Source organism: Phyllobates terribilis, unplaced genomic scaffold, assembly GCF_046119375.1.
Source record: "Phyllobates terribilis strain yellow unplaced genomic scaffold, ASM4611937v1 Scaffold_10__3_contigs__length_209671492, whole genome shotgun sequence".
Taxonomy (NCBI): Eukaryota; Metazoa; Chordata; class Amphibia; order Anura; family Dendrobatidae; genus Phyllobates; species Phyllobates terribilis.
This window is the reverse complement of record NW_027362770.1, coordinates 51,124,331-51,152,071: the sequence shown is the minus strand read 5'-3', so window position 1 is coordinate 51,152,071 and position 27,741 is coordinate 51,124,331. Positions and strand designations below refer to the sequence as shown.

Below are 27,741 nucleotides of genomic sequence, written 5' to 3'. Positions count from 1 at the left end.
AACATTTACCAGAGTGTATTCCCTTTCCCAACATATTGGGGTACATAGTTATCCACTGCTTTGTAATTTTTGTCCTTAGCATTTGAGATCTGTGTGATTTGTTCTTCGAGGTAAACAGCGGACAGTTTTACTGAAGCATTTACTATGGGCTCTTTGCTTCCCACACATGCGCTGTAATCTCTAATATGTTCTTTCCTAGGTGACCGCTGTCATAAAATGCCTGACGTGGCTCCAGGCTCCACCTCAGTCTTAGTTTTAAGATGTGTGCTTGGAGAGGGCTGAATATACAGGTCCTCCTAGCCATGCGATGGTACGCAAGAGTAGGCTTGACCCAACCAGATACCAGAGGGCCTTTTTACTGTGTATAGTCATATGGGGTGTTCTTAGTAAAGTGAAGTTTCATAGGTGTTTTGTTTTCATTTGAAAGATTTTATTTTAAAAAGAAAAACTTGTATAAACTGCTTGACATGTATTCTTAACGCTTTTCCACCTTTTTTTTCTCTGACTTTCTGATGTACAGGTCGAGTAACAAACCTGCGTCGATCTACATACGTTGTACTGGATGAGGCAGACAGAATGTTTGATATGGGTTTTGAGCCACAGGTAAAGTGTCTTATGTAAAGTGTCTGTAGTTGCACTGTAGAGAATTGTTTTTCTATAATGCCGCCTATGCTGAGATACCAATTCTTGATATAACCTTGTGTGGATTCAAATCTACGTACCTGTTACACCTACACATCAGCATTTCAGTGCTTCAATTTAAAATGGTGTCGCACAAAGTACATTTTAATTAATACATTTTGGAATAATAATAAGCTCCACAATTGGATGGTTTTTTTTTTTAAAGGTTACTGTGCTGAGATAATGTTAGAAATGTGCCCCTGCTGTGGGCTGTTGTTTGCTGTGTCGGACCATACATAGCTGCTCCAGTTCATGGTTAGCGCACACAACTGTCTTGGCCAGGAGGTTGGGTGCATAAGTCACTTATGATCAGTGAGTATCCATACAAAACAGCAGGGGTTTGCAGCTGTTTGTATGATGTATTTCCCCGCCGGTCAGTTTTATCACAGGAGCAAGCGTTTCTGCTGCAGTATCACCAGTCTTGTGAGCTCATCATAAGTCACTGACGTAATGCTGGAGCGCCTACGTCACTGATTCGATTAAGGATGATCTCAGAGGGCTGGAGGCGCAACAGAAACACTTGCTTCTGTGACAAAACAGGCAGGAAAATGTGAGCTAGTAGCAGCTGCAAGCCCCTGCTGTTTTGTATGTATACTCACCATAAGGGATCTATGCTTCCTTACCCAGTCAAGAGCTTTGGTATGTACCAACCATGAACTAGAGCAGCTCTGTGATCAAACACAGCAAATAATTTTATAAATGTTCCCTTGCTATATATTGTTATCTCGGCACAGGAACATTGTTTTTATACATCAAATTGTGGAACTTGATTAAAATCTACTTTGCTCTTGGTGCTGTTAGAGACGTTTAAAGGGATTGTCTTAAGTGCAATAAAATAACTCAATTATACATCTCAGCCGGTCCAGTGCTGCCGCTCTGGAGGTCTTATTCTTCCTGCAATGATGTGCCCTCCATGTGTCAGCGGATTTGTGTTGCTCATGTAGGTGTAATGGTCTTGTGCACCTAGACAGGATGTCAATTCTGCAGGAAAGTAAGCACAGACCGGCTTAGCCCTCCAGCCCCGCTGCGCTAGACTGGCAGGGATTATAAAGGCAGGTTACGGTTTACTTCTTATTTTGTTACATTTGCTGTTGTTTGGGTAACTTGTAAAAATCTTTGAAAACCGGTTAATTTTTTTGCTGTTCTGTATAGCAAGGCTTTAGATTTATTTGGTACCTCCTTAACCCCCCCATCCCACCCAAAAATTATTTAGTATATAGTACATGTATGATGCATCAATGATTCTTTCACATTTGGACAGGTTATGAGAATCATAGACAACGTCAGACCAGATAGACAAACTGTCATGTTCTCTGCTACATTTCCAAGAGCCATGGAGGCATTGGCGAGAAGAATATTGAACAAGCCTATTGAGGTCCAGGTGGGGGGAAGAAGTGTTGTATGTCCTGAAGTGGAGCAGCATGTGGTAAGAAACTACAATTTTTTTTTTATAATTTTTTTTAACAGCCTCTTCAAAGTAAAATGTAAGCCTAAATTTCACAAAAAATTTGGTATACTTGTACATAAAGAGAACCTGTCAGCACGATTTTGTAATGTCAAGTAAACAAAAGGATGTAATGGTGCAGTAATATAGATAGAAGAAATCTGTTTTGTTGTTTCTTATTTGATCTCCAATTAGATTTTTCTGTTAATTAGATTTCGGTGCCCAGGGGCCAGACTGTACCCTGGATCTTCTCCTCCTCTCTGATTCCCCAGCCCCTTTGCCTGCCTCCGCTCTTTGAATGATTTTTCACTGCTGAGATTTCAACAGAAGTGGCAGGACCAGTGGCCAGATTTATTTTTTCTAACTTAAATAATAACGTCTTTTATATGGCAAAAGTCTAGACTTTGAGTGTGAACATTCTACAAAAACCCAAAATGCGGGAGAGGGGTGTGTCATTAACGAATTCTATCTGTATTTCTCGGTCGCTTCATTGGGGATACAGGACCCATGAGTTTATGTGCCTCTACCTAAAGCAGTGGTGGGGAACTTCGCCTCAATGACCTTTTATCTGGCCCCTGGGCAGATTCCCTTGGAGCTCAGTGTTTGAGCCGGCATCTGTATTTTGATGGCCGTCTGCCCATTAATTTATTCTTGCTCTATGTACGTGTACAGTGTTCACTACTGAACCCTGAGGCGCGTGCAGTGATAAATTAGGTTTTGACACCAGTGCCAGTGTCAGGATGTACTTTGTGGGTGGAGGTAGCACAAAATTTGTATAGCCCCTGAAAGATGGTATAAATATCCAAATGGCCCTGGCAGAAAAAAAAGATTCCCCATCCTTGACCTAGAGGCTAACATTAGGAATACATCTTAGAAAATAAAAACTGGCTTCTCCCTACCAGGCTACACATGAACAGCCAACATCCAGTTATTCTGTTTAGATTAGGGTCATTTGGGGTGATGGGTCAGGCAGAAGATTCTTCGACTTTCTTCTAAATTCCAGGGGAATTTTGGTCTTTCCCTATAAGAGGAAGATTTTCCTTCCCCAGATTGGTGTGAAGATTTTGAATGCCTGCTAAGCTCAGGATTCAGTCCTGAACTTTCCTTCTTCGTTGCAGATGCCCCCTGAAACCACCCTTAGTATTCTGATAGAATTCTCCCAACAGTCTCCTCTTCGACCCAATTTCTTGGTCATTTAAGTTACTGGCAGGACTGTTTTTGGTCCGCAATACGTAAGGCATCGGGTCATTCAGATTTAGGTTTGTCTGACAAGGATTAGAGAAATGTACCATTGCATTTCGAAAGCATCTTGTTTTCCTTTCACTCATGACAGCACACCGGCGGGAGGGATCCGCCCGCCAAGGACAGGGAAACCTACTGAAATAAAAGGGAGGTACCTCTCGAGCACATCAGTTGATTTCCTGTCCTTGATGGGAACCTGGTACTGAGGCAAGGTGGTGGAAATCTAGGAAAATAAGAGCTTACTCAGACATGTGCCGGCACCTGGGAGAACAGGCTGCTAGCATGTAGCGCTGGCTTCAGGAATGTGTGCGGGTGTAGGAGGCGGTGACCCATGCTCTGCATGTCTCCGGCCACCGTGCCGCCCCGGTCTTCTTGGGGTACTCTGGGAAATGGTGCGCCTGGTGACGTCAGTGAGAGGGGTGCGCTGGGAAAATGACGACGGCTAGTGACGTGGCGCGCTCCACTGACATCGCTGAAGCAGGGCGCGCTGGGAAATGGTGCTCCCTGAGGTATCACGCAGAAGGACATGTGACCGGATGTGAGGATGCTGTAGTGGTCCCCCATTTAAAATGAGGGCTGACCACACGTAGAGCTCTTGTGCTCCGGCTCTCCTTCCTGGATACCATAGAAGATGAGCAGCGTGGGGCTGTCTTTCAAGTGGCAGGAGTGACAACTGACCCAGCCAGAGAAGCAGAGTGGCTCTGGACTCCTCGGCCTCCAGAGAGGATCAATCATGCATCCCAAACCAGCCTCCGAATCCGGTACCCTTAAGTGACAGCGGGTGATGAGTGATGTACGTGAATGTTCACCATGTTAATTGGGCTCCTTTTCTTGTTATTTTGTCATTAGGAAAAGCCCAAAAAAGCCAGCGTTTAAAAGGAAAAATAGAGAATATGCTCTGTGTAGAACCCCGCTATCAGGTGAAGGGAAGAAAAAACTGTTGCAACCTGCATAAAAAAAAAACATTTGTGAGGAAACTCCCGACTTCACCGTAAATCTTAAATCAGTCAACAGGGTGGAAGTTGAAGGTTCCTTAAGTCTCCAATAAGAAAAGGGAAGAAGAGATCTACAGCCGTTTCTTCTGACTCACATAATTCCCCAGTATCTGAGGGAGAATAAGGGTATGGAACCTCCTCCTCTGATATGAGGGAGGAAGGCCATGCTTCCCCATGGAGGATACCAACAAATTGATTAAGGGCCTCAAAGAAGAAAAAACTAAGTCTCTAGAAGACTAAATGTTTCGGGGATTGGATCAAAGGAAAAGGCATACCTTTCCAGTTAATAAGATACAAATGCTTAGTAACAGGAAGTGGAAAAGGCCAGAAAAGAGTGGAGCCTTACCCTCGTCTTCAAAAAGGAGATATCCATTTGAAGAAAAGGATACAGAACTATAGGATAAAATTCCCAAAATAGATGTAGCTGTGGCAAAATCCGCACAAAAAATTGCCCTGCCCTTTGAGGACACGGTATCTTAAGGGACCCTCTTGATAAGAAAGCTGGGGTAAAAACCCAGTCTTTTTTAGGTCTTATACTAGACTCCAAGAACGAGGGAAAGAAGGACAAAGTAGTATCCCTGGGTTTAGCAGCAGTGGACAATCCAGAAAGAACATTGAGGAAGACCATGTCATTACTGGGGACTCTGACTTCCTTTATCCCAGTGGTGTTATGGGCCCAGTTGCATACAAGACAGCTTCAATGGGAGATATTGTCAGCACAAAAACGATTAGGAGGGGGTTTGGAAGGAAGGGTACATCTCTCTTCTGTAACCATAAGCTCCCTTGCATGGTGGCTAGACAGGAAAAATCTGTCATTAGGCATTCCATGGATGCCCCGAGTCAGCGATAACATTACCACAGATGCGAACAGGACTGGTTGGGGGGGGGACGGGACATCTGAGAGATCATGTAATACAGGGTCGTTGGTCAGGTTACGAGAACGAAAATTCTTCGAACCTGAAGGAGCTATGGGCAGTAGATAAAGCAGTAAAAGGGCTCCTTACCTCTCTGCATGGCCGCCACATTCTTATTATGTCAATACAATCGATCTACAGTGGCATATATCAGTCATCAGGGGGAACAAGATATCGCTCCCTGATGAAGTCAGTAGAGGGTCTTTTTCAACTTGCCGGAGATCCCGTATCTACTCACTTACGGTCCAATCTGTCATTTAGAAGTGAAAGGTTTCCATCTGAAAGCATGGAGTTTGATAGCAGCACTATTAGAGTTTTACTTTTAAAGAGAAAAGTTAGGGGTAAAGTCCTGATTAAAGCTATCTTGGAACTTATCCGGAAAGGACTAGAGATAGGATTAGCTACTAGTACCCTTAAGGTTCAGATATCAGCCCTGGGAACCTTATATGATTATAATCTGGCAGCTAACAGGTGGATATATGGTTCATAAGATCCTGTAACAGATCTAGGCTAGTTCCTGATCCAAGAATTCCTGCTTGGGATATAAATTTGGATCTAGAAGCATTAACCAAGGGTCCGTTTGAACCATTACAAGACTCATCTATTGAGAATCTTACCCTGAAAGCAGTAATATTGGTAGCACGGACATTGGCTCGTAGGGTTAGCGATATCCAAACCCTGTCAATTAACCCTCCTTATACAAAGGTTTATGATGATAGAATTGTGTTGAGACTGTGCTTTTCCCTCATAATTATTTGGTGTTCAGCTGTTAGTTTTGCTTTATATTAGGAAATGAGTTCTGAATTTAACTGCTAAATGTATTATCGCTACATCGTCATCTGCTCGCCAGTATTTGTTCTCCACTCACTCTCGTTCGTTCCAATTAAGATGGTTCAAACTTGGTGTGGCTTTGCATGGCAGTTGGTGGGTCTCTTGCTCTTGGCGGCCATTTTTATCACCAGAGCTGCTTTGAGACAGGAACCACTTACTGGGTTAACGAACTAATCAATTTCTGACCAGCAGCAACCGACATCAGTGGCTTCAGAGAAAGCGAGAATATTGTACCATCAAATATTATTTCTTTATCCGGTTTTCAATAAACCAAGTCTTGAATTGCATCCTTGCTGTTGTTCTACATTCAAGTCTATGGAGGCTGAGTCTGCGCTAGTGCTGTCTGCTTTGCATCTTGGATATGGAAGGTAAGGAAAAGAAAATCTCACAGCATCTTACCCATCAGCTACAACTCCAATCGCCTTATGTGGAGACAGAACAGAGACCTGATCCGGTCTGCTATGAGGTTTCATAGAAGTCAGGAGATTATAATACCTTCCTTTTCTAATAATCCTAGGAACCTAAAAGGGGAGAAGTTTCACAATCCGAATGTCAGAAGGATGTTAATTGAGTAGATGTCAGTAACAAGTCAGTGGAGGAAGAGTCACTCTTGATAGCCTTTCAGGGCTCTAGAAAGGGGTATAAGGAGTCGAAAAGTACCATAGCCAGATAGATAGATTATAGATTCCTACTGCGCCAGTGATGTTCCAGGGGGTATAAAACTCATTCCATCAGAGTTGTCACAACCTCTTGGGCGGAGAAGGTGAAAGTATCCATTGACCAGATTTGTAAGGCTGCAACATGGTCCTCACCTTCAACATTCTGTAGGCACCATAGACTGGAACTATCCTCCTGCTGACTTAACCTTTGGTAGAAGAGTGCTTCAAGCGGTGGTCCGTCCCTAAGGTGGATTAGTTTCTCTATAAATCTCTCAGGTGTTCTGTCATTGGTGAAAGGGAAAGACCAAAATGACTTGCCGGTAATTGTTTTTTTCCAGAGCTAATGACAGCACCCTCATATCCCCCTCCCTATCACGGTGTTGGTGTTCACTATAGAATTTAAGTTGGTATTGGGTGAAACGATAAATTGGTGCTCGTTGTACGTCTAATTATTTGGAGGTCCTCTCATGCTCTGTAACCCAGCTGATGTGGGGGAGAGGTGCCGCCCTATTTCAGTACTTTTCCTGTCCTTGCTGGATTCCTTCCTCAGGTATGCTCTCATGGGCTCTGGAAAAGCTGATTACCGGTAGGTTCTAAAAATACTAAAAATTACTTATCGGTAGTGCTCCTATTGTGATATCCTCTGTTTAATGTTTGCAGGCCTTTCTTGAGTCAGGGTTGACTTGCAAGGGTCAGGTTTCTGTCTTGGCTATCCTGGTCCAGTGGAACTTCACTTGAAAACCATTGCTCAGGACTTCCCGCCTGGTGAACTCGGAACCACCGCATTAGCTCCCCCTGAATCTGGGTGGCCTCATTCTGGTCTTGGACATCTTTGGGTCCTCTCCTTTTGTGTCAGTCAGAGATGTCTCTCCATTTTGGTTTTTCTGCAGGGTAATTTTTTTTTATTTCCTCTTTAGCGATCTTTTTCATCATGCGAGGCTTAACGGGGGCTTTCGCCTGTCTCCTTCTCTCTCTGGGACAGATTCCTCTTGTGTTTCGCTCCCTTATTTTCTCTAATATGCTCTCCGCCTTAAGTCTTAACGACATATGACGTACCCTACGTCATTTTCCGTCTCTTTGACTCTGATGCGGGCCCGCTGGCCAAGCCTGCATCTTTGCTGACAGATGAAGGATAATTTAATCAGCCATCATCTGACGCTAACAGTTGCGGGTGAAGCAGCACTGAACCTGTGAAATGCCGCTGTCAATCTTTGACAGTGTCATTGACAACATGGCTGCTGGGGAATTACCATTCTATGCACCCATTGGTGCTCCCGTGACCTGATCGCGGGGTGCCGATGGGTTGCCGTGACAACAAGCCTGTGCTTGTCATGATGGTACACCTGTGAAAGCCAGCTTGTGGCTGGCGTTCATAGGAGACCGTGATTTTCGCTATACACCGCACTGTTATTTATAGTACAAACAATCAGACGATGGGTAGTTTCAAGTTCCATGAGCGGACTAACCAGTACTGTGAAAAGTAAAAATAAAAGTTTTTTTTAAAAGAAGTACAGAAGTTTGAATCAAACCCCTTTTCCCCCATTAACAATTAAGAACTAAAAAAATGCACTCTGCTATCAAAATATAAAATAAATGAATCCAATTGGTAAATGGCGTAACAAGAAAAAAATCAAAACGCCAGAATTGCAGTTTTTTGCCCATCGCAAGAACACAAAAAATGTAACAAGGCGATCAAAACATCATATCTCCCTCAAAATAATCTCAATAAAAATATCAGCTTGGGGTGCTAATAAACAAGCTCTCATCTAGATCCATATCCCGAAAATTGAAAATGTTTAGACTCTTTAAAGGGAACCTGGCATGTCCCAGCTACTATCTACACTGCCCCCATTGCTTTGTTAGTGATGCAATGTGCATCACTAACGAGCTCTTTTCATTTAAATTGGTGGTGTTATCATTTTATAACCTTTTATATACTTTGTCCTTTCTGCTCGTTTTTAGTCATAGGGGTGTGATTCTGCTATTCAGTCACTGCTGGTGCCACCCACGCATTTGAATATTGCTCCCGGCAAGCGCTGATGATATTATGGTGCATGTGCATTTCTACATGTCCGTCCGCTGGCCCCCGCACGTGAGCAGTGAGGCTGTGTGGTTACCATCTTCACTGCTCACGCGCTATGACCTGCGGCTCCCCGCGCGTGCGCAGTCAAGATGCGAGCTACACCACCTCACTGCACACACACGGGGACATAGTGCATGCCCAGTGAAGCTGTCCAGTTGTACCCTGGTGGGGAGATGTCACTTTTTGTTTTTTTTCTAAGATGTATTTTTAGTGTCCACCTCCAGGTGGCAGCACATTAACCCATGACTCCTTTGTGTTCCACTGAATGCTATGAGAAACAGTACCAAAAATCTTTATTTTTTTGGGCAGGGCATTTTTTTTACTCATAGGTTTAGGCCTCTCTCTTCTGAGTCCTGAATTTTATCTGGCTTGACACCTTTAGACTTGAACCTTTTGGACTATTCTTGAATACTCGAAACTATACTCTTGTAAAATTCTCCAAAATTCACAAACTGGCGACGCAGGTGTGGTGGGCAAGTAAGGAACTGGGCTAAAACTGTGGGCTTCACCCAGATATTTCTCTATCAACCTTTTAACTTTGGATAATCACTTTTGGAAAGTGCATAATGTTAATTTGCTGTTTATTCAGGAAACACTAATAGTCATTTTTACAAATACAGGAATATCCTAATTTACCCAGGTCATCTTTCTGTAGTTATTTACAACTGCATTGTGCAATTTATAGTCAATTCCCAAATATTGATAGTACATTGTCATATTTCCAACTTGTAGGGGTATTCAATCCTCAAGGTCTTAAAGGATTTATATCTGCACTGTATACTCGCCCACTGACATTGCTTCTACAAAGCTGTAGAGGTAAAGGGAAGACACAGATGCCGCACCAGAATCTCCATGACATGTCTCAGACAGGAAATAACAGTGGGACTCAATTTGACTTTCTACCCCAATGTTATATATATCCCCCTCGACTACTGAAGATGGGTAGACTACCTCAACACAGATGCCACTGTTTGTCACGTGGTGCTGACTTTTGGCATGTGGTGACGGGGAGCCCTTTATAGCCAATCATTTTGGAGGGAAGTGTTGAAGATCCTACAGGATGTCACACAGACTCCTATCCCAACAGGGGTCTGCTTGTTGGGCTTTCTACATGAATGTTTGGCCCCACCATAACTGCATCTTCTTACGGGAAACTTTATTCCTTGCATGTAAAGTAATCGCATGGATGTGGTTAGGAGATAACCATCCGTCCCTTACCCAATGGAAAAAATGGTAAATGCAGTCATACCGTATGAGAACATAGTGTTTAAAAACACTGCCAGCAGAAATTCTCCAAGGTCTGGGGAGTGTGGTGTGCCTCACCCCTGGCTTCTTATCCTCCTGCTGTCCTCCAGCTTTGCCGCAATACTGGGTGGGATTTATAAGCTATACCTGTGTATTCTGCTATTTGTTTCATCATACATGTCCTCGATATGGTGACATATTGATTAATTGGTGTCACTGATGTATTTATCTGAATAAGCTGAAAGAAATGTTTATTTTTTATTTTTTTACAAACCACATGTTCTCACTTTGCAGATTTACTTGTGCTTTTACTGTATTATATACTTAATCAGTGAGTTCAATAGACAAAGTTTAAAAAAAATTAAAAATAATTGAAGGGGTTATCTGGGACTCACTTTTTTCCTACTGGGCTAAGAACTTACAGCAGGTTGCTAACTACTTGCCTGCTCTGCCCTGCCAAGATCTCTCACGGCTCAGGCAGCGATTCCCCCTGCCTCTATTGACTTTACATCAACAGAGCAGCACCTTCTCTTCTGCTCTACCCTACCAGCATCATGCTGATTTACAGCTGGCTCCCCGCTGCCTAACTGTGGGGAGCCAACCGCCAATCAGCATGGCATCAGCAGTGACTCCCTGTAAATAGAGTAGAGCAATCAAAACAGATTGTCACCGGGCCGAACAGGTAGGTAATTAGCAACTACCTGACTGTAAGTCCCTATCCCAGTAGGAATTAAAAACAGTAAGCCCTGGATATTTCCTTTAATTAGACGTATAACTATCTATATCAGCATGATAATAAAAATAATCTTTTTATTTATATAGCGCCAACATATTCCGCAGCTCTTTACAATGCAGACAATTTACAGACATTATGGGCACAGTCTCCCCATTGGGGCTCACAATCTACATTCCTTATCAGTATGTCTTTGGAGTGTGGGAGGAAACCCACGCAAACACGAGGAGAACATACAAACTCCTTGCAGATGTTGTCTTTGGTGGGATTTAAACCCAGGACCCCAGTGCTGCAAGGCTACAGTGCTAACCACTGAGCCACCGTGCTGCCCAATTGATTGATATAGGCATAACATCTTTAATCTGTACATGTACAAGGTAGAAATATTCACGTGTGCAAATTATTGGGACTGCAAGAAATTATATCTCAAAAACAATAAATGACTGACTTTTCATGTACAAGTCACATCACAACAGTGAAGTAGGGGGGTCAGCCTGCAGCAGGTAGGGAGGAAGGGGCATGGCCGATCCTAAGCATATGTGCGACACAGATCCATAGCTAAACCAGTCGCCATAAAATAGTAACATCGGTGTAAAGATGTCATATCTTATGGTTAAATCTAGAGAAGTCCATACCGCAGATATGTGATAGTAATAAGTGCATCATACTGATGGAGAAACCTATATGGAAAGTTTTAGGAGAAACTCAAGAGGTTTCACGCATTTGCCAGTTTTGATCAAATCAGGGACTCGAACAATACGTAATAAAAATACTGATGCGCTATAGATGAAGACTAAAAAGTGTTATGTGCTGTTCTCGCTGGGCGACTGGTTGTGATACAGAACACGTGCTGTAGATGACTGTTATGCATTAAATGTTGTTCTTATTTCTCCAGATTGTGATTGAGGAGGAAAAGAAATTTCTTAAATTGCTTGAGCTTTTGGGGCATTATCAAGAATTGGGATCCGTCATTATATTTGTGGACAAGCAGGAGCATGCAGATGGTTTACTGAAGGACTTGATGAGAGCATCGTACCCTTGCCTGTCACTTCATGGCGGTAATTTACACTTCACTTTTGGTTTTCAATGGGGTAGCATATAATCTACAAGTAGAATCGTGTTTGTTTTTACATTTAATTTTGGTATTTTATGTAAAAGTAAGCTTTGCTTGTTGCAGTCTGAAATTTAAGGTATTCTGCATTCACACATCCATGTGTCACGGTGCGAATACAGGCGGTCTGTGCTCGGACCATGACACTTCTGACAGATATGTATTTTGTACTTGTTTGGGTTGATCTTTTCTAAAAGGCAGATGAGTCGAAAGTTGTTTATTTTAGGACATTTATAATATGGTCAGCTGAAGAGAAATAAGAATACATTGTATGCACTTCCTGCCTGAGGAAAGACTGACGGCCTGTTAAGAGATGGCTGAGGCGACTTGACAGCTCCCAATACCTTTGACCCAACGTTGGCCTGTCCTGGGATCTTTGCTATAACAGGGATATTTTGTTCTTCGGTCAGCTTGACAACGTTGAAAGAAGACAAAAGTGCATCAAGCTCAATCTATAACCTGACATGTTGATCTAGAGAAAGACAAAACACTCATGAGGTAGATGCTAATTACCCCATATTAAAGGAAAAATAATTTCCCAACTTTACACCTAGCAATCAGACTAGCTTCCTGGATCAACGTCCCATCACAGTATCTATTACCCATAACCTGTAACATATTTATCATGAAAGGCATTGAGGACCTCCTCAATCTTGTTTAGTGAATCAACCATTACAACATCAAGTGGCAGAGAGTGCCAGTCTCGGTTTCAACATTCTTCTTGCACCCCTAGATGATTACAGGGTGGGGGTGTAGTTTGTAAGATGCAGTAATTTTTGGTTGGGTCTGTTGTAATGTCACATTAGCAAAGCCTCTATTGGGGCCAGGACACCCACAACCATTCCAGTGTAATCTGCACTCCAAACTGAGGATACATCCCTTTTGTGCCCTGCCATGTGCCCAAACTAGTTTCTGACTCCATATGGGACATCCGTGTACTCAGGATACATTGTATTCTAAAATTGCAGCTCTTTTTCTCCTGTTTAAATTTTTCATGTCCAAAAGTGTGAGACTAAAGCAACATTGTATTACAAATTTTTTTCTAATTTCACAGCCCAATGCTCTAAAATTCTGTGAATCATCTGTGTGTTTAACATTCTCACCACACCCCTAGATGAATTCTTTGAGGTATGTCGTTTTTCAACATAAGGTCACTTTTGGGGATTTTCTGCTTTTTTGTTCTTGTAGTGGTGGGGAAACTTTTTTCTGCCAAGTGTCATTTGGATAATTATACAATCCTTAGGGGCCATGCAAAATTATCAACTTGAAAATTACCCTGCTAAATTTGGTAAAACATTGAATTAACTCACCCCTAATGTGATGGTTCGAGCTCTTTCTCTTTGGTGTGGCTGAGATGTTAGGTGGTCTTAATGATGTTGCTACTCGCAACTGCTCTTCCAGATTTGTGTTGGTGTGGAGCCGATGTGACTCTTTGCAATGAATTTTAAGAAGCATGCGCAGCAGTAAGTCGTACCGAACCAAGATATATATTGCACTGCAGGTCTCACAGTGGTAATCCATCACTGCTCACGTAACATTTATAGAACTCAAGCAGTGGGTGTTCTTCAGTTTACATAACATAGGAGATACCGAGACTGCTGTATATAAATCACATATGAGTCTCAGATTGCTGTATACACATCACATAGGAGATACCAAGACTGCTGTCTATACATAACATAGGAAACAGACTAGCTTATATACATCACATAGACACCGCGACTGGCATGTACACCTCACATAGGAGACACAGACTGCTGTATATACACGTCACATAGGAGACACCCAGACTGTTGTGTATACGTCACATATGAGATACCGGGGCTGATGTGTATATATATCATATAAGCTACATTGGGGCTGACAAGAGACATGAGGTCTGCAGTATAGATCTCACAGGAGGCATGTAACTGGGATAGACCTCAGTGGAGACATTGGGCTGTGGCATATACATCATTGGAGATGCTGGGGCTGTGATTTAGGCATCACAGATGCTGGGGCTACAGTAGAGAAATCACAGGAGACGCTGGCGCGCCGGCATTGACATCTCGGGAGATGCTGGCGCGCCGGCATTGACATCTCGAGAGACGCTGGCGCGCCGGCATTGACATCTCGAGAGACGCTGGCGCGCCGGCATTGACATCTCGGGAGACGCTGGGGTTGTCGTTGTAGTCTTCCTTTGTGGGATGGGAGCACATTGCGTGCTAACTCAACTAAACCCACAGAGTACATCCAGAAGCTGGCACTGGTCAGCGTAAGGCTGTAATCTTTCATTGCACACGCCGCTGCATTCAGACGTGAACACTGCTTGCTCGCAGAGCAGGAAGAAATTAAAGAGCCTAGTCCAAACAGAACTGCCGGCCCGAGCACTGCGGTCAAAGTGAATCTGCTCAGGTGCCGGAGATCAGGTTCGTGGGCCTAAGGTTCCCCAACCCTGCCTTAGGGGGCTCTACAAATGTGACATCCACAATCTGTTCCAACCAAAATTGCTCTCCAAAAGACAAATAGTGCTCCTTTCCTTCCGAACTCTGCTGTCTCCACTAAACAGTAGTTTCTGACCACATAAAGGCTGTTGCCATAATCACGAGAAATTTCATAAAGGGAACCTGTCACCAGATTTTCCAAATATAAACTACAACCACCAGCTTTAATTCCTCTATTACAGTAGTCTAACAATGTGCAAAGCTGGTAGGGACATACCCCAAAATACTTGCACAAGTAATTGCAGTGAAAGGTGGTCCTACAAAGTATTGACTCAGGGAAGGGGGGGATAAATACAAATTCACTTCACAATATTCAGATTTATATTTTTAAAACATGTAGAAAACCATGTATCATTTCCTTTACATTTCACAAATTCTTGCTACTATGTGTTGGTATATCACATAAAATCCCAATAAAATACATTTTAAGTTTGTGGGTGTAGCGTGAATAAATAATGAAAAACTCACGGGGAATGGATACGATTTCCAAGGCACTGGATATGTGCTTTTTTTATATTTTTCTATACCTTCTCTCTGTAATACCTGTTCTGCCATGCCTCCCCCACTTTCATTACTTTTTCAAAGGTCACTATTTACACAATCTTACCCTCGTTACACAAATTGTCTTCCGCCTTCCCCATCCTTAAGGCCCCGTCACACTAAGCGATGCAGCAGCGATACCGACAACGATATGACCTGTCAGGGATCGTTGCTGCATCGCTAATACATCGCTGGTGAGCTGTCAAACAGGCAGGCTCACCAGCGATCAGGGGAGCAGCGATATCGTGGAAAGAATCGTTCCACAATGTCCTGCTCCCGTTACCAGCCTGCTGCTTAAGCAGGAGCAGGCTGGTAACTATGGTAAATATCGGGTTACTAAGTGCGCGTGTGCCCCTAGTAACCCGCTGTTTACCATGGATACCACTCTGCTACGGTGCGCTGGAGCCTCCGCTCACTGTAGCAGAGTGGTATCCATGGTAAACAGCGGGTTACTAAGTGCGCGCGTGCCCCTAGTAACCCGATATTTACCATGGTTACCAGCCAGATCGTTGGTCCCGCTGGTCACACACAGCGATGTGTGCTGGCCAGTGGGAGGCCAACGACCAAAAAATGGTCCAGGACACTTTGCAACGATCAGCGACCTCACAGCAGGGGCCTGATCGTTGCAAAGTGTCACACATAGCGACATCGCTGGTGAGTCACCAAAACCGTGACACAGCAGCGATCTCTCTAGCGATATCGCTTAGTGTGACGGGGCCTTTAGTTTAAAGACCAGTTCAGCGATTTCCCACAGCAGTCAACTCTCTGGAACAGGAAGCCATCCGAGGCAACTCTGATGATGTCATTTTCCAGCCACTTGACTGTGGCAGTCAGTTGCAGACAACATTGGGATATTATTGCTTCCTGTGCTGGCAACAATCAGGCGGCCAGTGGTAGATCCTTGGGGGTTAAAGCCCTTGGAATATGCCTCATTTCATTTTTATTAAACCACCCTCACTGTTTTATTTATTCATTTCTTTTTTAAGAAGTCAGATACTTTTTTTTTTTTTTTTTTTTTTATAAATCAAAAGTTAATTTTTATTAAGATTTTGAAGTTAATTATACATTAACCACAATAAACATAACATCATGTATACGAAGATGTACATAGAAATGGGTTTCATATATATTATTGAGGGAACTATTAGACCAGTTCTTCCAAACAACATAAGCTGCATATTATTCAGTACCCGGGTACGGTATCCTATATTATATAAGATTTACATGTCTTGTATCTAGTAAACCGGAAGCAAATGGTTGTCAGCTATAAGGACGAAAATTGTGTTTGACGTTGTTTTACCCCTTTGTGTTAGTTTTCAACATTTGCTGGGCCAAATGTTTTGCATATTTTGTCATGGGTAGTCGAATTTTTCCTAAATTTTTTTTTGGTCTGTGTGCCATGTTTTATCCTAAAATCACACACAGACGGCCAAATTTATCACCAGATGTCAGGAAGCTGCTTATTCCGAGAGCAAAGTCTGACAAAAGCCAAAAACAGGTAGCTGTTCTCAGAGTCCAGTGTCAAGAAAGAAAAAGAAGGTTATGGAACAGCTGACAAACCTAGAAGTGGACGACCATGGAAAACTTCCTCCAGAGTTGATCACATTATGAAGAAAAAGTCAGTATCTGATATCCATAAAAGTGCTGCACGTATTTCGTACGAAATAAAGAAAGAATATGGGGTCAACGTGAGTCTCCAAACTGTGGTGCGACGGCTAAGAGTAGTAGGGTGAATGCACGAGTTCCAATCAAGAAGCATTTCATCTCCGCAAAGAAGCTGAAGGTCCGACTTGAGTTTGTCAAATAACACAGCCAATAGAAAGAGACATATTGGTGTAAGGTGTTGTGGTCAGATGAATCCAAGTTCAGTCTGTTTGGTAGTGATGGCAAGTACTATATATACTGCCCAATTGAAAAACGTAATGATGTAAGGTACCAAACACCTACAGTGAAACATGGTCTATTCTGGATAGAATTGATGGAAATATGAATGGTACCATGTACAAGGATAAACTGGAGAATGTAATGCTGCCACATGGTAAAACCAAAGTAGGCAGGGGATGGAAATTCCAGCAAGACAATGATCCTAAGCACACATCCAATTTAGTCAAAAATTTGTTAGCAAAGAAAATATATATATATATATAATAAACACAGTACAGACCAAAAGTTTGGATACACCTTCTCATTTAAAGATTTTTCTGTATTTTCATGACTATGAAAATTGTACATTCACACTGAAGGCATCAAAACTATGAATTACCACATGTGGAATTATATACTTAACAAAAAAGTGTGAAACAACTGAAAATATGTCTTATATTCTAGGTTCTTCAAAGTAGCCACCTTTTGCTTTGATGACTGCTTTGCACACTCTTGGCATTCTCTTGATGAGCTTCGAGAGGTAGTCACCGGAAATGGTTTTTACTTCACAGGTGTGCCCTGTCAGGTTTAATAAGTGGGATTTCTTGCCTTATAAATGGGGTTGGGACCATCAGTTGTGTTGTGCAGAAGTCAGGTGGATACACAGCTGATAGTCCTACTGAATAGACTGTTAGCTGCTTTTTTCTTGCCATAATACAAATTCTAAGTAAAGAAAAACGAGTGGCCATCATTACTTTAAGAAATGAATGTCAGTCAGTGCGAAAAATTGGGAAAACATTGAAAGTGTCCCCAAGTACAGTTGCAAAAACAATCAAGCGCTACAAAGAAACTGGCCCACATGAGGACCGCCCCAGGAAAGGAAGACCAAGAGTCTCCTCTGCTTCTGAGGATAAGTTTATCCGAGTCACCAGCCTTAGAAATCGCAGGTTGGTCTGATGAGTCCAAATTTGAGATCTTTGGTTCCAACCACCGTGTCTTTGTGCGACGCAGAAAAGGTGAACAGATGGACTCTACATGCCTGGTTCCCACCGTGAAGCATGGAGGAGGAGGTGTGATGGTGTGGGGGTGCTTTGCTGGTGACACTGTTGGGGATTTATTCAAAATTGAAGGCGTACTGAACCAGCATGGCTACCACAGCATCTTGCAGCGGCATGCTATTCCATCCGGTTTGCGTTTAGTTGGACCATCATTTATTTTTCAACAGGACAATGACCCCAAACACGCCTCCAGGCTGTGTAAGGGCTATTTGACCAAGAAGGAGAGTGATGGGGTGCTACACCAGATGACCTGGCCTCCACAGTTACCAGACCTGAACCCAATCGAGATGGTTTGGGGTGAGCTGGACCGCAGAGTGAAGGCAAAAGGGCCAACAAGTGCTAAGCATCTCTGGGAACTCCTTCAAGATTGTTGGAAGACCATTTCCGGTGACTATCTCTTGAAGCTCATCAAGAGAATGCCAGGAGTGTGCAAAGCAGTCATCAAAGCAAAAGGTGGCTACTTTGAAGAACCTAGAATATAAGACATATTTTCAGTTGTTTCACACTTTTTTGTTAAGTATATAATTCCACATGTGTTAATTCATAGTTTTGATGCCTTCAGTGTGAATGTACAATTTTCATAGTCATGAAAATACAGAAAAATCTTTAAATGAAAAGGTGTGTCCAAACTTTTGGTGTGTGTGTGCGCGCACTCGTAAGATAATATACCAATAAATAGGTATATTTATGTAAAAACAAACATATACATACACACATACACACATACACACATACACACATACACACACACACACACACACACACACACACACACACACACACACACACACACACACACACACACACACACACACACACACACACACCCCCCTCCCCCACGTATGTATATGAAAGATCACAGCCTGGGAGGTTGCGCGGATCCACGCACTGTAACCTTTTTGTCACGAACAGCTCTCTGCTGCCCCCTATCGTCTTTACTATATACAGGTGCATCTCACAAAATTAGAATATCATCAAAAAGTTAATTTATTTCAGTTCTTCAATACAAAAAGTGAAACTCGTATATTATATAGTCATTACAAACAGAGTGATCTATTTCAAGTGTTTATTCCTGTTAATGTTGATGATTATGGCTTACAGCCAATGAAAACACAAGTCATCTCAGTAAATTAATTAAAAAAAACACCTGCAAAGGCTTCTGATGCATTTAAAAAGGTCCCTTAGTCTGTTTCAGTAGGCTCCACAATCATGGGGAAGACTGCTGACTTGACAGATGTCCAGAAGGCAGTCACTGACACATTCCACAAGGTCCCAGACTTCCAATTTTCATTTGGAAATCAAGGTCCCAGAGTCTGGAGGAAGAGTGGAGAGGCCACAATCCAAGCTGCTTAAGGTCTTGTGTGAAGTTTCTACAATCAGTGATGGTTTGGGGAGCCATGTCATCTGCTGGTGTAGGTTCACTGTGTTTTATCAAGACCAAAGTCAGCGCAACTGTCTACCAGGAAATTATCTCCCTGCTGGACCTCCGAGCTCAGCGCCATGTTGGGCGAAGGCTGTCATCCTTGCCGATCCAACTCTTCTGACGAGTCATTCTCCACTGGATCCCCTGAAGTCTGCTCCCCACAGGAGTGTATTAGAAAGCGATAGGTGTTGGCTTTACCCACTTTCTCTCGTGCAGGCTGGAGATTCAGGATTATGAGTGGGAGCTCTCAAGTCATGCGTCTGTTCACATCAGCCGTTATGCCACTTCACTTAGATAACAGATTTAAAATGTTTTAAACCCCAATCATTGTTTTTACTCAAGGATGTTCATATTCCTTTCTTTAGGCATTGATCAGTACGACAGAGATAGCATCATCAGTGATTTTAAAAATGGTGTATGCAAGCTGCTAGTGGCCACCTCTGTGGCAGCTCGAGGGCTGGATGTCAAGCATCTGATCTTGGTAATAAATTATTCTTGTCCAAATCACTATGAAGATTATGTGCACAGAGCTGGACGTACAGGCAGAGCTGGAAATAAGGTCAGTAACGATGGACAGACAGGTACAAAAACCATATATATCAGTGTATCTCATTTTTGGCTGTGTCAGTAAATTACCAATCTACTAGTGGGAATCTGATGATTAAAAAGGTTAACTGAGATCCTGTTTTTTTTCTTGCATTACAGCACTTTATCCTATTGCTACTCCTTTGTAGGCAAAAAAAATGTGAAAAATAAACACATTTATGTCTAGAATAAAAGAGGCAAAAATCTTTTAAATATCCGAACAAGAAAAAATTACTGAGCGATTAAGTCATGTATCATAAAACCTGCAAATGTGCCTGGTCAGAAAGGGGGAAAAAAATAATCCTGTCATGAACTGGTTAAAGATGGCTTCTCTTAGTTGATTTTTAGGACTTGCGTATATTTTGATCAGTTAGCTGCTCTTTTCTTATGATGATTTGGAATGATTGCTGTAAATGACAACAGAGTCTTTATTTTGTAGGGATTTAACTTTACATTCATCACAGAGGATCAAGCCCGTTATGCGGGTGATATAATCAAGGCTTTGGAGCTTTCAGGGACTGCAGTTCCTCTGGAGTTGGAGAAATTGTGGTCCGAGTTCAAGGAGCAACAGAAAGCTGTAAGTCCTGATCCCATTGTATAGTAAGAAGGGTATGAAATGCTTCATAAACATCAAAAGTGTCACAATACCACCACTCACGATGTCCTATGGACGCGGTGAATGGCATCTCTGCCAACTTATGGGATCGAAGGCTCCATGAGCTGTCAGGATTGTGAGTGACAGCTCAGCTGCCCAATCTGAGGCCGAGGTGTCAGTATTGTGAATGACGGCTCAGCCGTTCTATCAGGCTGGGTCTTTGGGATCTCCTCCAGATGTCATCAGTTCTGGGTGATTGCAGGGTTATTTAGCTCTCAGACGATGGTCAGACCATTGCCAGTTATAGCTTTGCTCAATTGGTGTGTACTTGCTCTGAGTTGTAGTTTGATCACCTTTGGCGACTTTAGATTTACCTTTAGCCATCCATTTGCCTTACCCGTTTGTCTTGATCTGCTACCTTCCTTATACTCGGACCTCGGACTGTGACCTGACCTAAGCTTTTGTTTTTTCTCTTTTGTCTATTACGAGCCCTCTTGGTACTGACCCTGGACCTCTTGACTATCCTGACTCATGGCAAGTTTGTGAGTTGTGACTAGCGTCCCGTTGAGTAGTGACTAGTGTCACATAAGAATTACAATTAATGTCCAAGTGATAAAGTACACTTTCAATATGTTTAACCCCTTCACCACCACATTGCGATTTTTCGTTTTCGGTTTTTGCTCCCCTTCTTCCCAGAGCCATAACTTTTTTTTTTATTTTTTCCATCAATATAGCCATTTGAGGGGTTGTTTCTTTGCGGGACGAGTTGTACTTTTTGAATAACACCATTGATTTTACCATACAGTGTACTGGAAAATGGGGAAAATTCCACAATTGTTTTTTGGGTTTTCTTATCTATCATGTTCACTATATGGTAAAACCGACCTGGCAATATGATTCGCCAGGTCAGTATGAGTATGCAGATACCAAACCTGTATAGGTTCTTTTTATTTAAGTGGTGAAAAAAATTCCAACGTTTGTAAGAAAACTGGTTAAATTAATAAATAGATAGGCATAATACGAAACGATAAACATTCATGGAGAGTTCCAAGTTTAGGATCACTGCGTCGTAGTAAGATAATAAACCCAATGTCTTAAAATGATACTGTAGAATAAGTCCCATGCCTACCAATATAGCCATTCTTTTGTATCTGGTGAATAATTGCTGTTACCGTCCGTGCAGGAAATCCCGCATCGCTGATTGGTCCGGCCGCGGCCAATCAATGACGCCGGATTTCAGAAAAAGATGGCGGCCGTTAGCGGCTCATCTGCGGGACGGAGGTCAGCGGGGAGATGAGCGGCGCGAGGCGCTCATCTCCCCGCTGCTGGCAGCACAAGTACCCCGACAGGCGGCGCCGCTCACCTCCATGCGGCTAACGTCGGGAGATCAGCGGCTTGGCCCGCTGATCTCCGGAGGGCAAGTGTGAACGGGGGAGCGGCGCCGCTGGTCGGGATGCTTCTGCTGCGAGTAGGCACTCCTCTCCCGGCTTCTCGCAGCGGAAGTAGCTGCACAAGCAGCGCCGCTCCCCGATCCTCACTAATACGACGCTGATTGGTCACGGTCGACGCCCCCAACCAATCAGCGATATGGAAGGAAAATTTAAACGCCGCTCTGCTGATTGGTCGAGGCTGACGGCCGCGACCAATCAGCATTATTAGCGCCAAATTTAAACACCCCTCTGCTGGTTGCAACCGCCAGCTGCGACCAATCAATCAGCGATATTGGCGCCAAATTTAAACACCGTTTTGCTGATTGGTCACGACTAATCAGCGATTTTATCGCCAAATTTAAACACGCTCTCCAGTCCTCACTAACACGGTTCGCTGATTGGTCGCGGCCGCCACCCGCGACCAATCAGTTATTGCCGCCAAATTTAAACACCGTTTTGCTGATTGGTCGCGGATGTCGGCCGCGATCAATCAGCGATTTTGGCAGCAAATTTAAACAACGCTCTGCTGATTGCGCCCGGTCGGCCGCATACATATTCTAGAATACCCGATGCGTTAGAATCGGGCCAACATCTAGTTTTTTATAATTGGGCTCCTTGTGGGCCTTAGCCTTCTGTTTTGACATTCTTATTTTTAGGTCTCGCTTACATTAGCGTATAATATGGAGGAGTGCAATGCGAGAAAACATTGCATTGCACTCGGACCAATGTTAATGAATGAGTCAGTATTCATCTGCAAGTTTTATCTCGGCTTGGATCGGATGGAGAAGAAAAATCGCAGCATGCTGCGATTTTCTGCGAGAATCTGATCGCACTCGCCAATGCAAGTTAATGATTGCAAGAAAAATAAAATCGCACGGCATACTATCCATGCATGTGCCGTCCGATTTTTACACACACATCTCAAAGGGAACCTGACATTTCATCAGCTTAGTACAGTAAATTCACAGCCCGAACTGTTAAAATAGAATAGGTAGAAATATGTCAGTGAGATAGATATATAATCAGTGCTTTGCGTGTAGTAGTCTTCTGTACTTGTATTTAGCTTATAATTAAATAAGTGAAAAAAAATAAAGTGGGTTCCCCTTATTTTTAATAACCAGCTGAGGGTAAGCAGACAGCTGTGAGCTGGTGTTATTATTCTGAGAAGGGGCCAATATGCATGGTCCTTTCCAGCCTATTAATAACTGCTCACAGCAGTCTGCGTAGCCTTTACTAGTTGTTAAAAAGGGGCGACCCAAAAAAGACGTGGGGTCCCCCCTATTTTTAATTACCAGCTAAGGCTAAGCAGACAGCTGTGGGCTGATACTGTAATATTATGGACTTTGGCAGACCCTGTGAATTATTTTTATTGCTACTTAACGGGTAAAAGATGACAATGAGCTCCATTATTGACAATGCTATCCAGTGTACATCTTGCCACATGTATGCAATCCGTGAACAGCCGGTCGTGGAGGCATACTGCTGTGCGAGATGTGTGCACATTGTGCGTTTGGAAGCCCAGGTACTGGCTCTAAATGAACAGCTGGCAACACTGAGATCCATTGACAATATGGAAAGGAGTCTGCTGCTCACTGGGGTAAATGTGGGGGAGGGTGGTGGTAGGGAGCTGCATGACAGTGAGGCATCTAGCTTGGTGACAGTTAGAAGGCGGGGTAGTTGGAAGAATGCCAGGGAGGCTAGTCTTGATCTGGCACACCCCAATAAGTTTGCAAAGTTGACAGATGAGGGTGGTGTCGGTACAGGGGTAGTACTGTTGCAGCTAGGCATGTCCTCTGAAAGCCAGAGGAGTGTCAGCTCCAGTAAAGAGGGAAATAGGAGAGCAGGGCAGGCCAGGCAGGTGCTTGTAGTGGGGGACTCAATTATTAGGGGAACAGATAGGGCAATCTGTCACAAAGACAGGGATCGTCGAACAGTGTGCTGCCTACCTGGCGCTCTAGTCCGGCACATCGCTGATCGGGTTGACTGATTACTGGGAGGGGCTGGTGAGGACCCAGCGGTCATGTTGCACATTGGCACAAATGACAAAGTTAGAGGTAGGTGGAAGGTCCTTAAAGATGATTTCAGGGAATTGGGCTGCAAGCTTAAAGCAAGGACCTCCAAGGTGGTATTCTCTGAAATACTACCTGTAACACGTGCCATGCCAGAGACGCAATGGGAGATTAGGGAGATAAATAAGTGGCTCAGGAACTGTTGTAGGAAGGAGGGGTCTGGGTTCCTGGAGAACTGGGCCAACTTCTCAGTTGGCTACAGATTCTACGCTAGGGACGGGCTGCACCTCAATGGGGAGGGTGCAGCTGTGCAGGGGGAGAAAATGGCTAGAAGGTTGGAGGAGTGTTTAAATTAGGGATTGGGGGAGAGGGTATTCATTTTATAGGTGGGGAAGATAGTGACCTGGGCACAAATAAAGAAATTGGGAGTGGGGTTAGAAGAGTCAATATAGTAAAAAGGAATAGAGGTACAGAGAGATGCATAACATGCATTTACACTAATGCCAGAAGCCTCACCAACAAAATGGAGGAATTAGAATTAATTTTGTTGGAAAATTATTATGGCATGGTGGGGATATCTGAGACATGGCTGGGCAGTTAATTTACAGGGCTATAGTCTGTTCAGAAATGACCGTACAAACAAGCGAGTGGGGGGGGGGTGTTTATATGTAAAATCATCCTTAAAACCCATCTTGTGTGAGAATATATGTGAATCTAATGAAAATGTAGAGTCCCTGTGGGTGGAGATAAGGGGAGGGGGAAAAAATAATAAATTACTGATAGGGGTTTGTTATAAGTCTCCAAAAATAATGGAAGCAGCGGAGAATACCCTCATATTATGGGGGACTTCAACTACCCTGAAATACATTGGGGAACAGAAACCTGTAGTTCAAGCAAAGGTAATAGGTTTTTGACAACTTTGAGAGACAATTACCTTTCACAACTGGTTCAGGAGCCAACAAGAAGGGGAGCACTGCTAGACCTAATATTAACCAACAGGCCACACCGCATATCAAATATACGAGTTAGGGGTCACTTGGGTAATAGTGATCTCAAAATAATAAGTTTTCATTTATCCTTTAATAAGATGTGTAGTAGAGGGGTTACAAGGACACTAAACTTCAGGAAGGCAAATTTCCAACGGTTGAGAGATGATCTTAGTGACGTAAACTGGGACGATATCCGGAGACATATAAAACTACACAAAGCAAATGGGAGACATTTATTAGCATCCTGAATAGGACCTGTGCACAATATATACCCTATGGGAATAAACATGCTAGAAATAGGAGGAAACCACTATGGCTAAATAGAGCTGTAAGGGGCGCAATAAGTGACAAAAAGAAAGCATTTAGAGAACTAAAGTAAGTAGGTAGTGATGAGGCATTAAATAAATTCTGTAAAAACCAAATCAAGGCATCAAAGATTGAGACAGAGAGACTCATTGTTTGAGAAAGTAAAAATAATCCCAAAATATTCTTTAACTACATAAATAGTAAAAAACTAAAAAATGATAGTGTTGGCCCCCTTAAAAATAGTCTGGTGAAATGGTGGATGAGGATGAGGAAAAAGCCAATATGCTAAATGATTTTTTTCAACCGTATTTACACAAGAAAATCGCATGACAGAAAACATGATTAGTGGTGACAAAAATTCTCCATTTAAATGTCACTTGCTTAACCCAGCAGGAAGTACGGCGGCGTCTAAAAATCACTAAAGTTGACAAATCCCCGGGCCCGGATGGGATACACCCGCGAGTACTGCAGGAATTAAGTAACGTCATAGATAGACCATTATTTTTAATCTTTAAAGATTCCATAATAACAGGGTCTGTACCACAGGACTGGCGTATAGCAAATGTGGTGCCAGTATTCAAAAAGGGGACAAAAACCGAACTTGGAAATTATAGGCCAGTAAGCTTAACCTCTACTGTGGTAAAATCCTGGAGGGTTTCCTAAGAGATGCTATAATAGAGTATCTGAAGAAGAATAACCTCATGACCCAATATCAACATGGGTTTACGAGGGACCGTTCCTGTCAATTAGCTTTTATGAAGAGGTAAGTTCCAGACTGGACCAAGGAAATGCAGTGGATGTTGTGTATATGGACTTTTCAAAAGCTTTTGATACAGTTCCACATAAAAGGTTGATACATAAAATGAGAACAATGGGGATAGGGGAAAATATATGTATGTGGGTTAAGAACTGGCTCAGTGATAGGAAACAAAGGGTGGTTATTAATGGAAAACACTCAGACTGGGTCTCAGTTAACAGTGGGGTACCACAGGGGTCAGTATTGGGCCCTCTTCTTTTTAACATATTTATTAATGACCTTGTAGGGGGTATACAGAATAATATTTCAATATTTGCAGATGACACTAAACTCTGCAGGGTAATCAATACAGAGGAGGACAATTTTATATTACAGGGGGATCTATGTAAACTAGAAGCTTGGGCTGATGGCAAATGAGCTTTAATGGGGATAAATGTAAGGTAATGCACTTGGGCAGAGGAAATAAAATGTATAATTATATGCTTAATTGTAAAACACTGGGCAAAACTGTCACTGAAAAAGACCTGGGTGTATTGGTGGACGACAAGTTTACGTTTGGTGGCCAGTGTCAGGCAGCTGCTGCAAAGGCAAATAAAATAATGGGATGCATTAAGAGGCATAGATGCTCGAGGAGAACATAATTTTACCTCTATAAAAGTCATTAGTGCGACCACACTTAGAATACTGTGTACAGTTCTGGTCTCCGGTGTATAAGAAAGACATAGCTGAGCTAGAGCGGGTGCAGAGAAGAGCGACCAAGGTTATTAGAGGACTGGGAGCTCTGCAATACCAAGACAGGTTATTACACTTGGGGTTATTTACTTTGGAAAAACGAAGGCTTAGGGGTGATCTTATTACTATGTACAAGTATGAGGGGACAGTACAAAGACCTTTCTACTGATCTTTTTACTCTGAGGCCAGAGACAGGGGCAAGGGGGCATCTTCTACGTCTGGAGGAAAGAAGGTTTAATCATAATCACAGACGCGGATTCTTTACTGTAAGAGCAGTGAGACTATGGAACTCTCTGCTGCATGATGTTGTAGTGAGTGATTCACTACTAAAATTTAGGAAGGGCATGGATGCCTTTCTTGAAAAGTATAATATTACAGGTTCTATATACTAGATTCCTTGATAGGGCGTTGATCCAGGGAACTAGTCTGATTGTCGTATGGAGTCAGGAAGGGATTTTTTTCCCCAATGTGGAGCTTGGTGTTTGCCACATGTGGTTTTTTTATTTGCCTTCCTCTGGATCAACATGTTAGGCTATGGGTTGAACTAGATGGACTTAGTCTTCCTTCAACCTTAAAAACTATGTTACAATTGTCTGGGAGTGTTTTTTACAATTAAAGGACGTGTGTGTGTGTTTGTTTTTCTTTTGACTATGGCTTAGTAATGGGGTGTTTGACAGACACCTCTTCATTACTAACCCTTGGGCTTGCTGTCAGTGGACATTACACAACTGACATCAACCCCAAAACCATTACCCCTGCACCAGGGCTATCGAGAGGAGCAGAGGCTAAGCGCCAAAATTGGCACATCTAATAAATGCGCCATTTCTGGGTCGGCTGAGGGTTGCTGTGCTAGTCTGGGAAGGGGCCAATATCCATTGCCCTTCCCAGTCTATTAATATCAGTAAACAAATGTCTGCTTAGCCTTTGCTAGTAATATTTTTTTTTTTTTTGCGTCCCCTCTTTTTTAAGAACTAGTAAACGCTATGCAGACAGCTGTGAGCTGTTATTCCTAGGCTGGGAAGCTCCATGGATA

General features: G+C 42.9%; 1 protein-coding gene across 1 annotated transcript in view; it reads left to right on the top strand.

Annotated features, from left to right (window-relative positions):
- Positions 1-27,741, top strand: part of DDX46 (DEAD-box helicase 46) — a 102,839-nt gene that overhangs the window by 51,513 nt on the left and 23,585 nt on the right. The window contains exons 13-17 of the mRNA XM_073649554.1: positions 521-603; positions 1,943-2,107; positions 11,723-11,885; positions 19,671-19,864; positions 20,330-20,467. Coding sequence (XP_073505655.1) covers positions 521-603; positions 1,943-2,107; positions 11,723-11,885; positions 19,671-19,864; positions 20,330-20,467 — 743 coding nt within the window. The remainder of the gene's footprint in view (positions 1-520; positions 604-1,942; positions 2,108-11,722; positions 11,886-19,670; positions 19,865-20,329; positions 20,468-27,741) is intronic.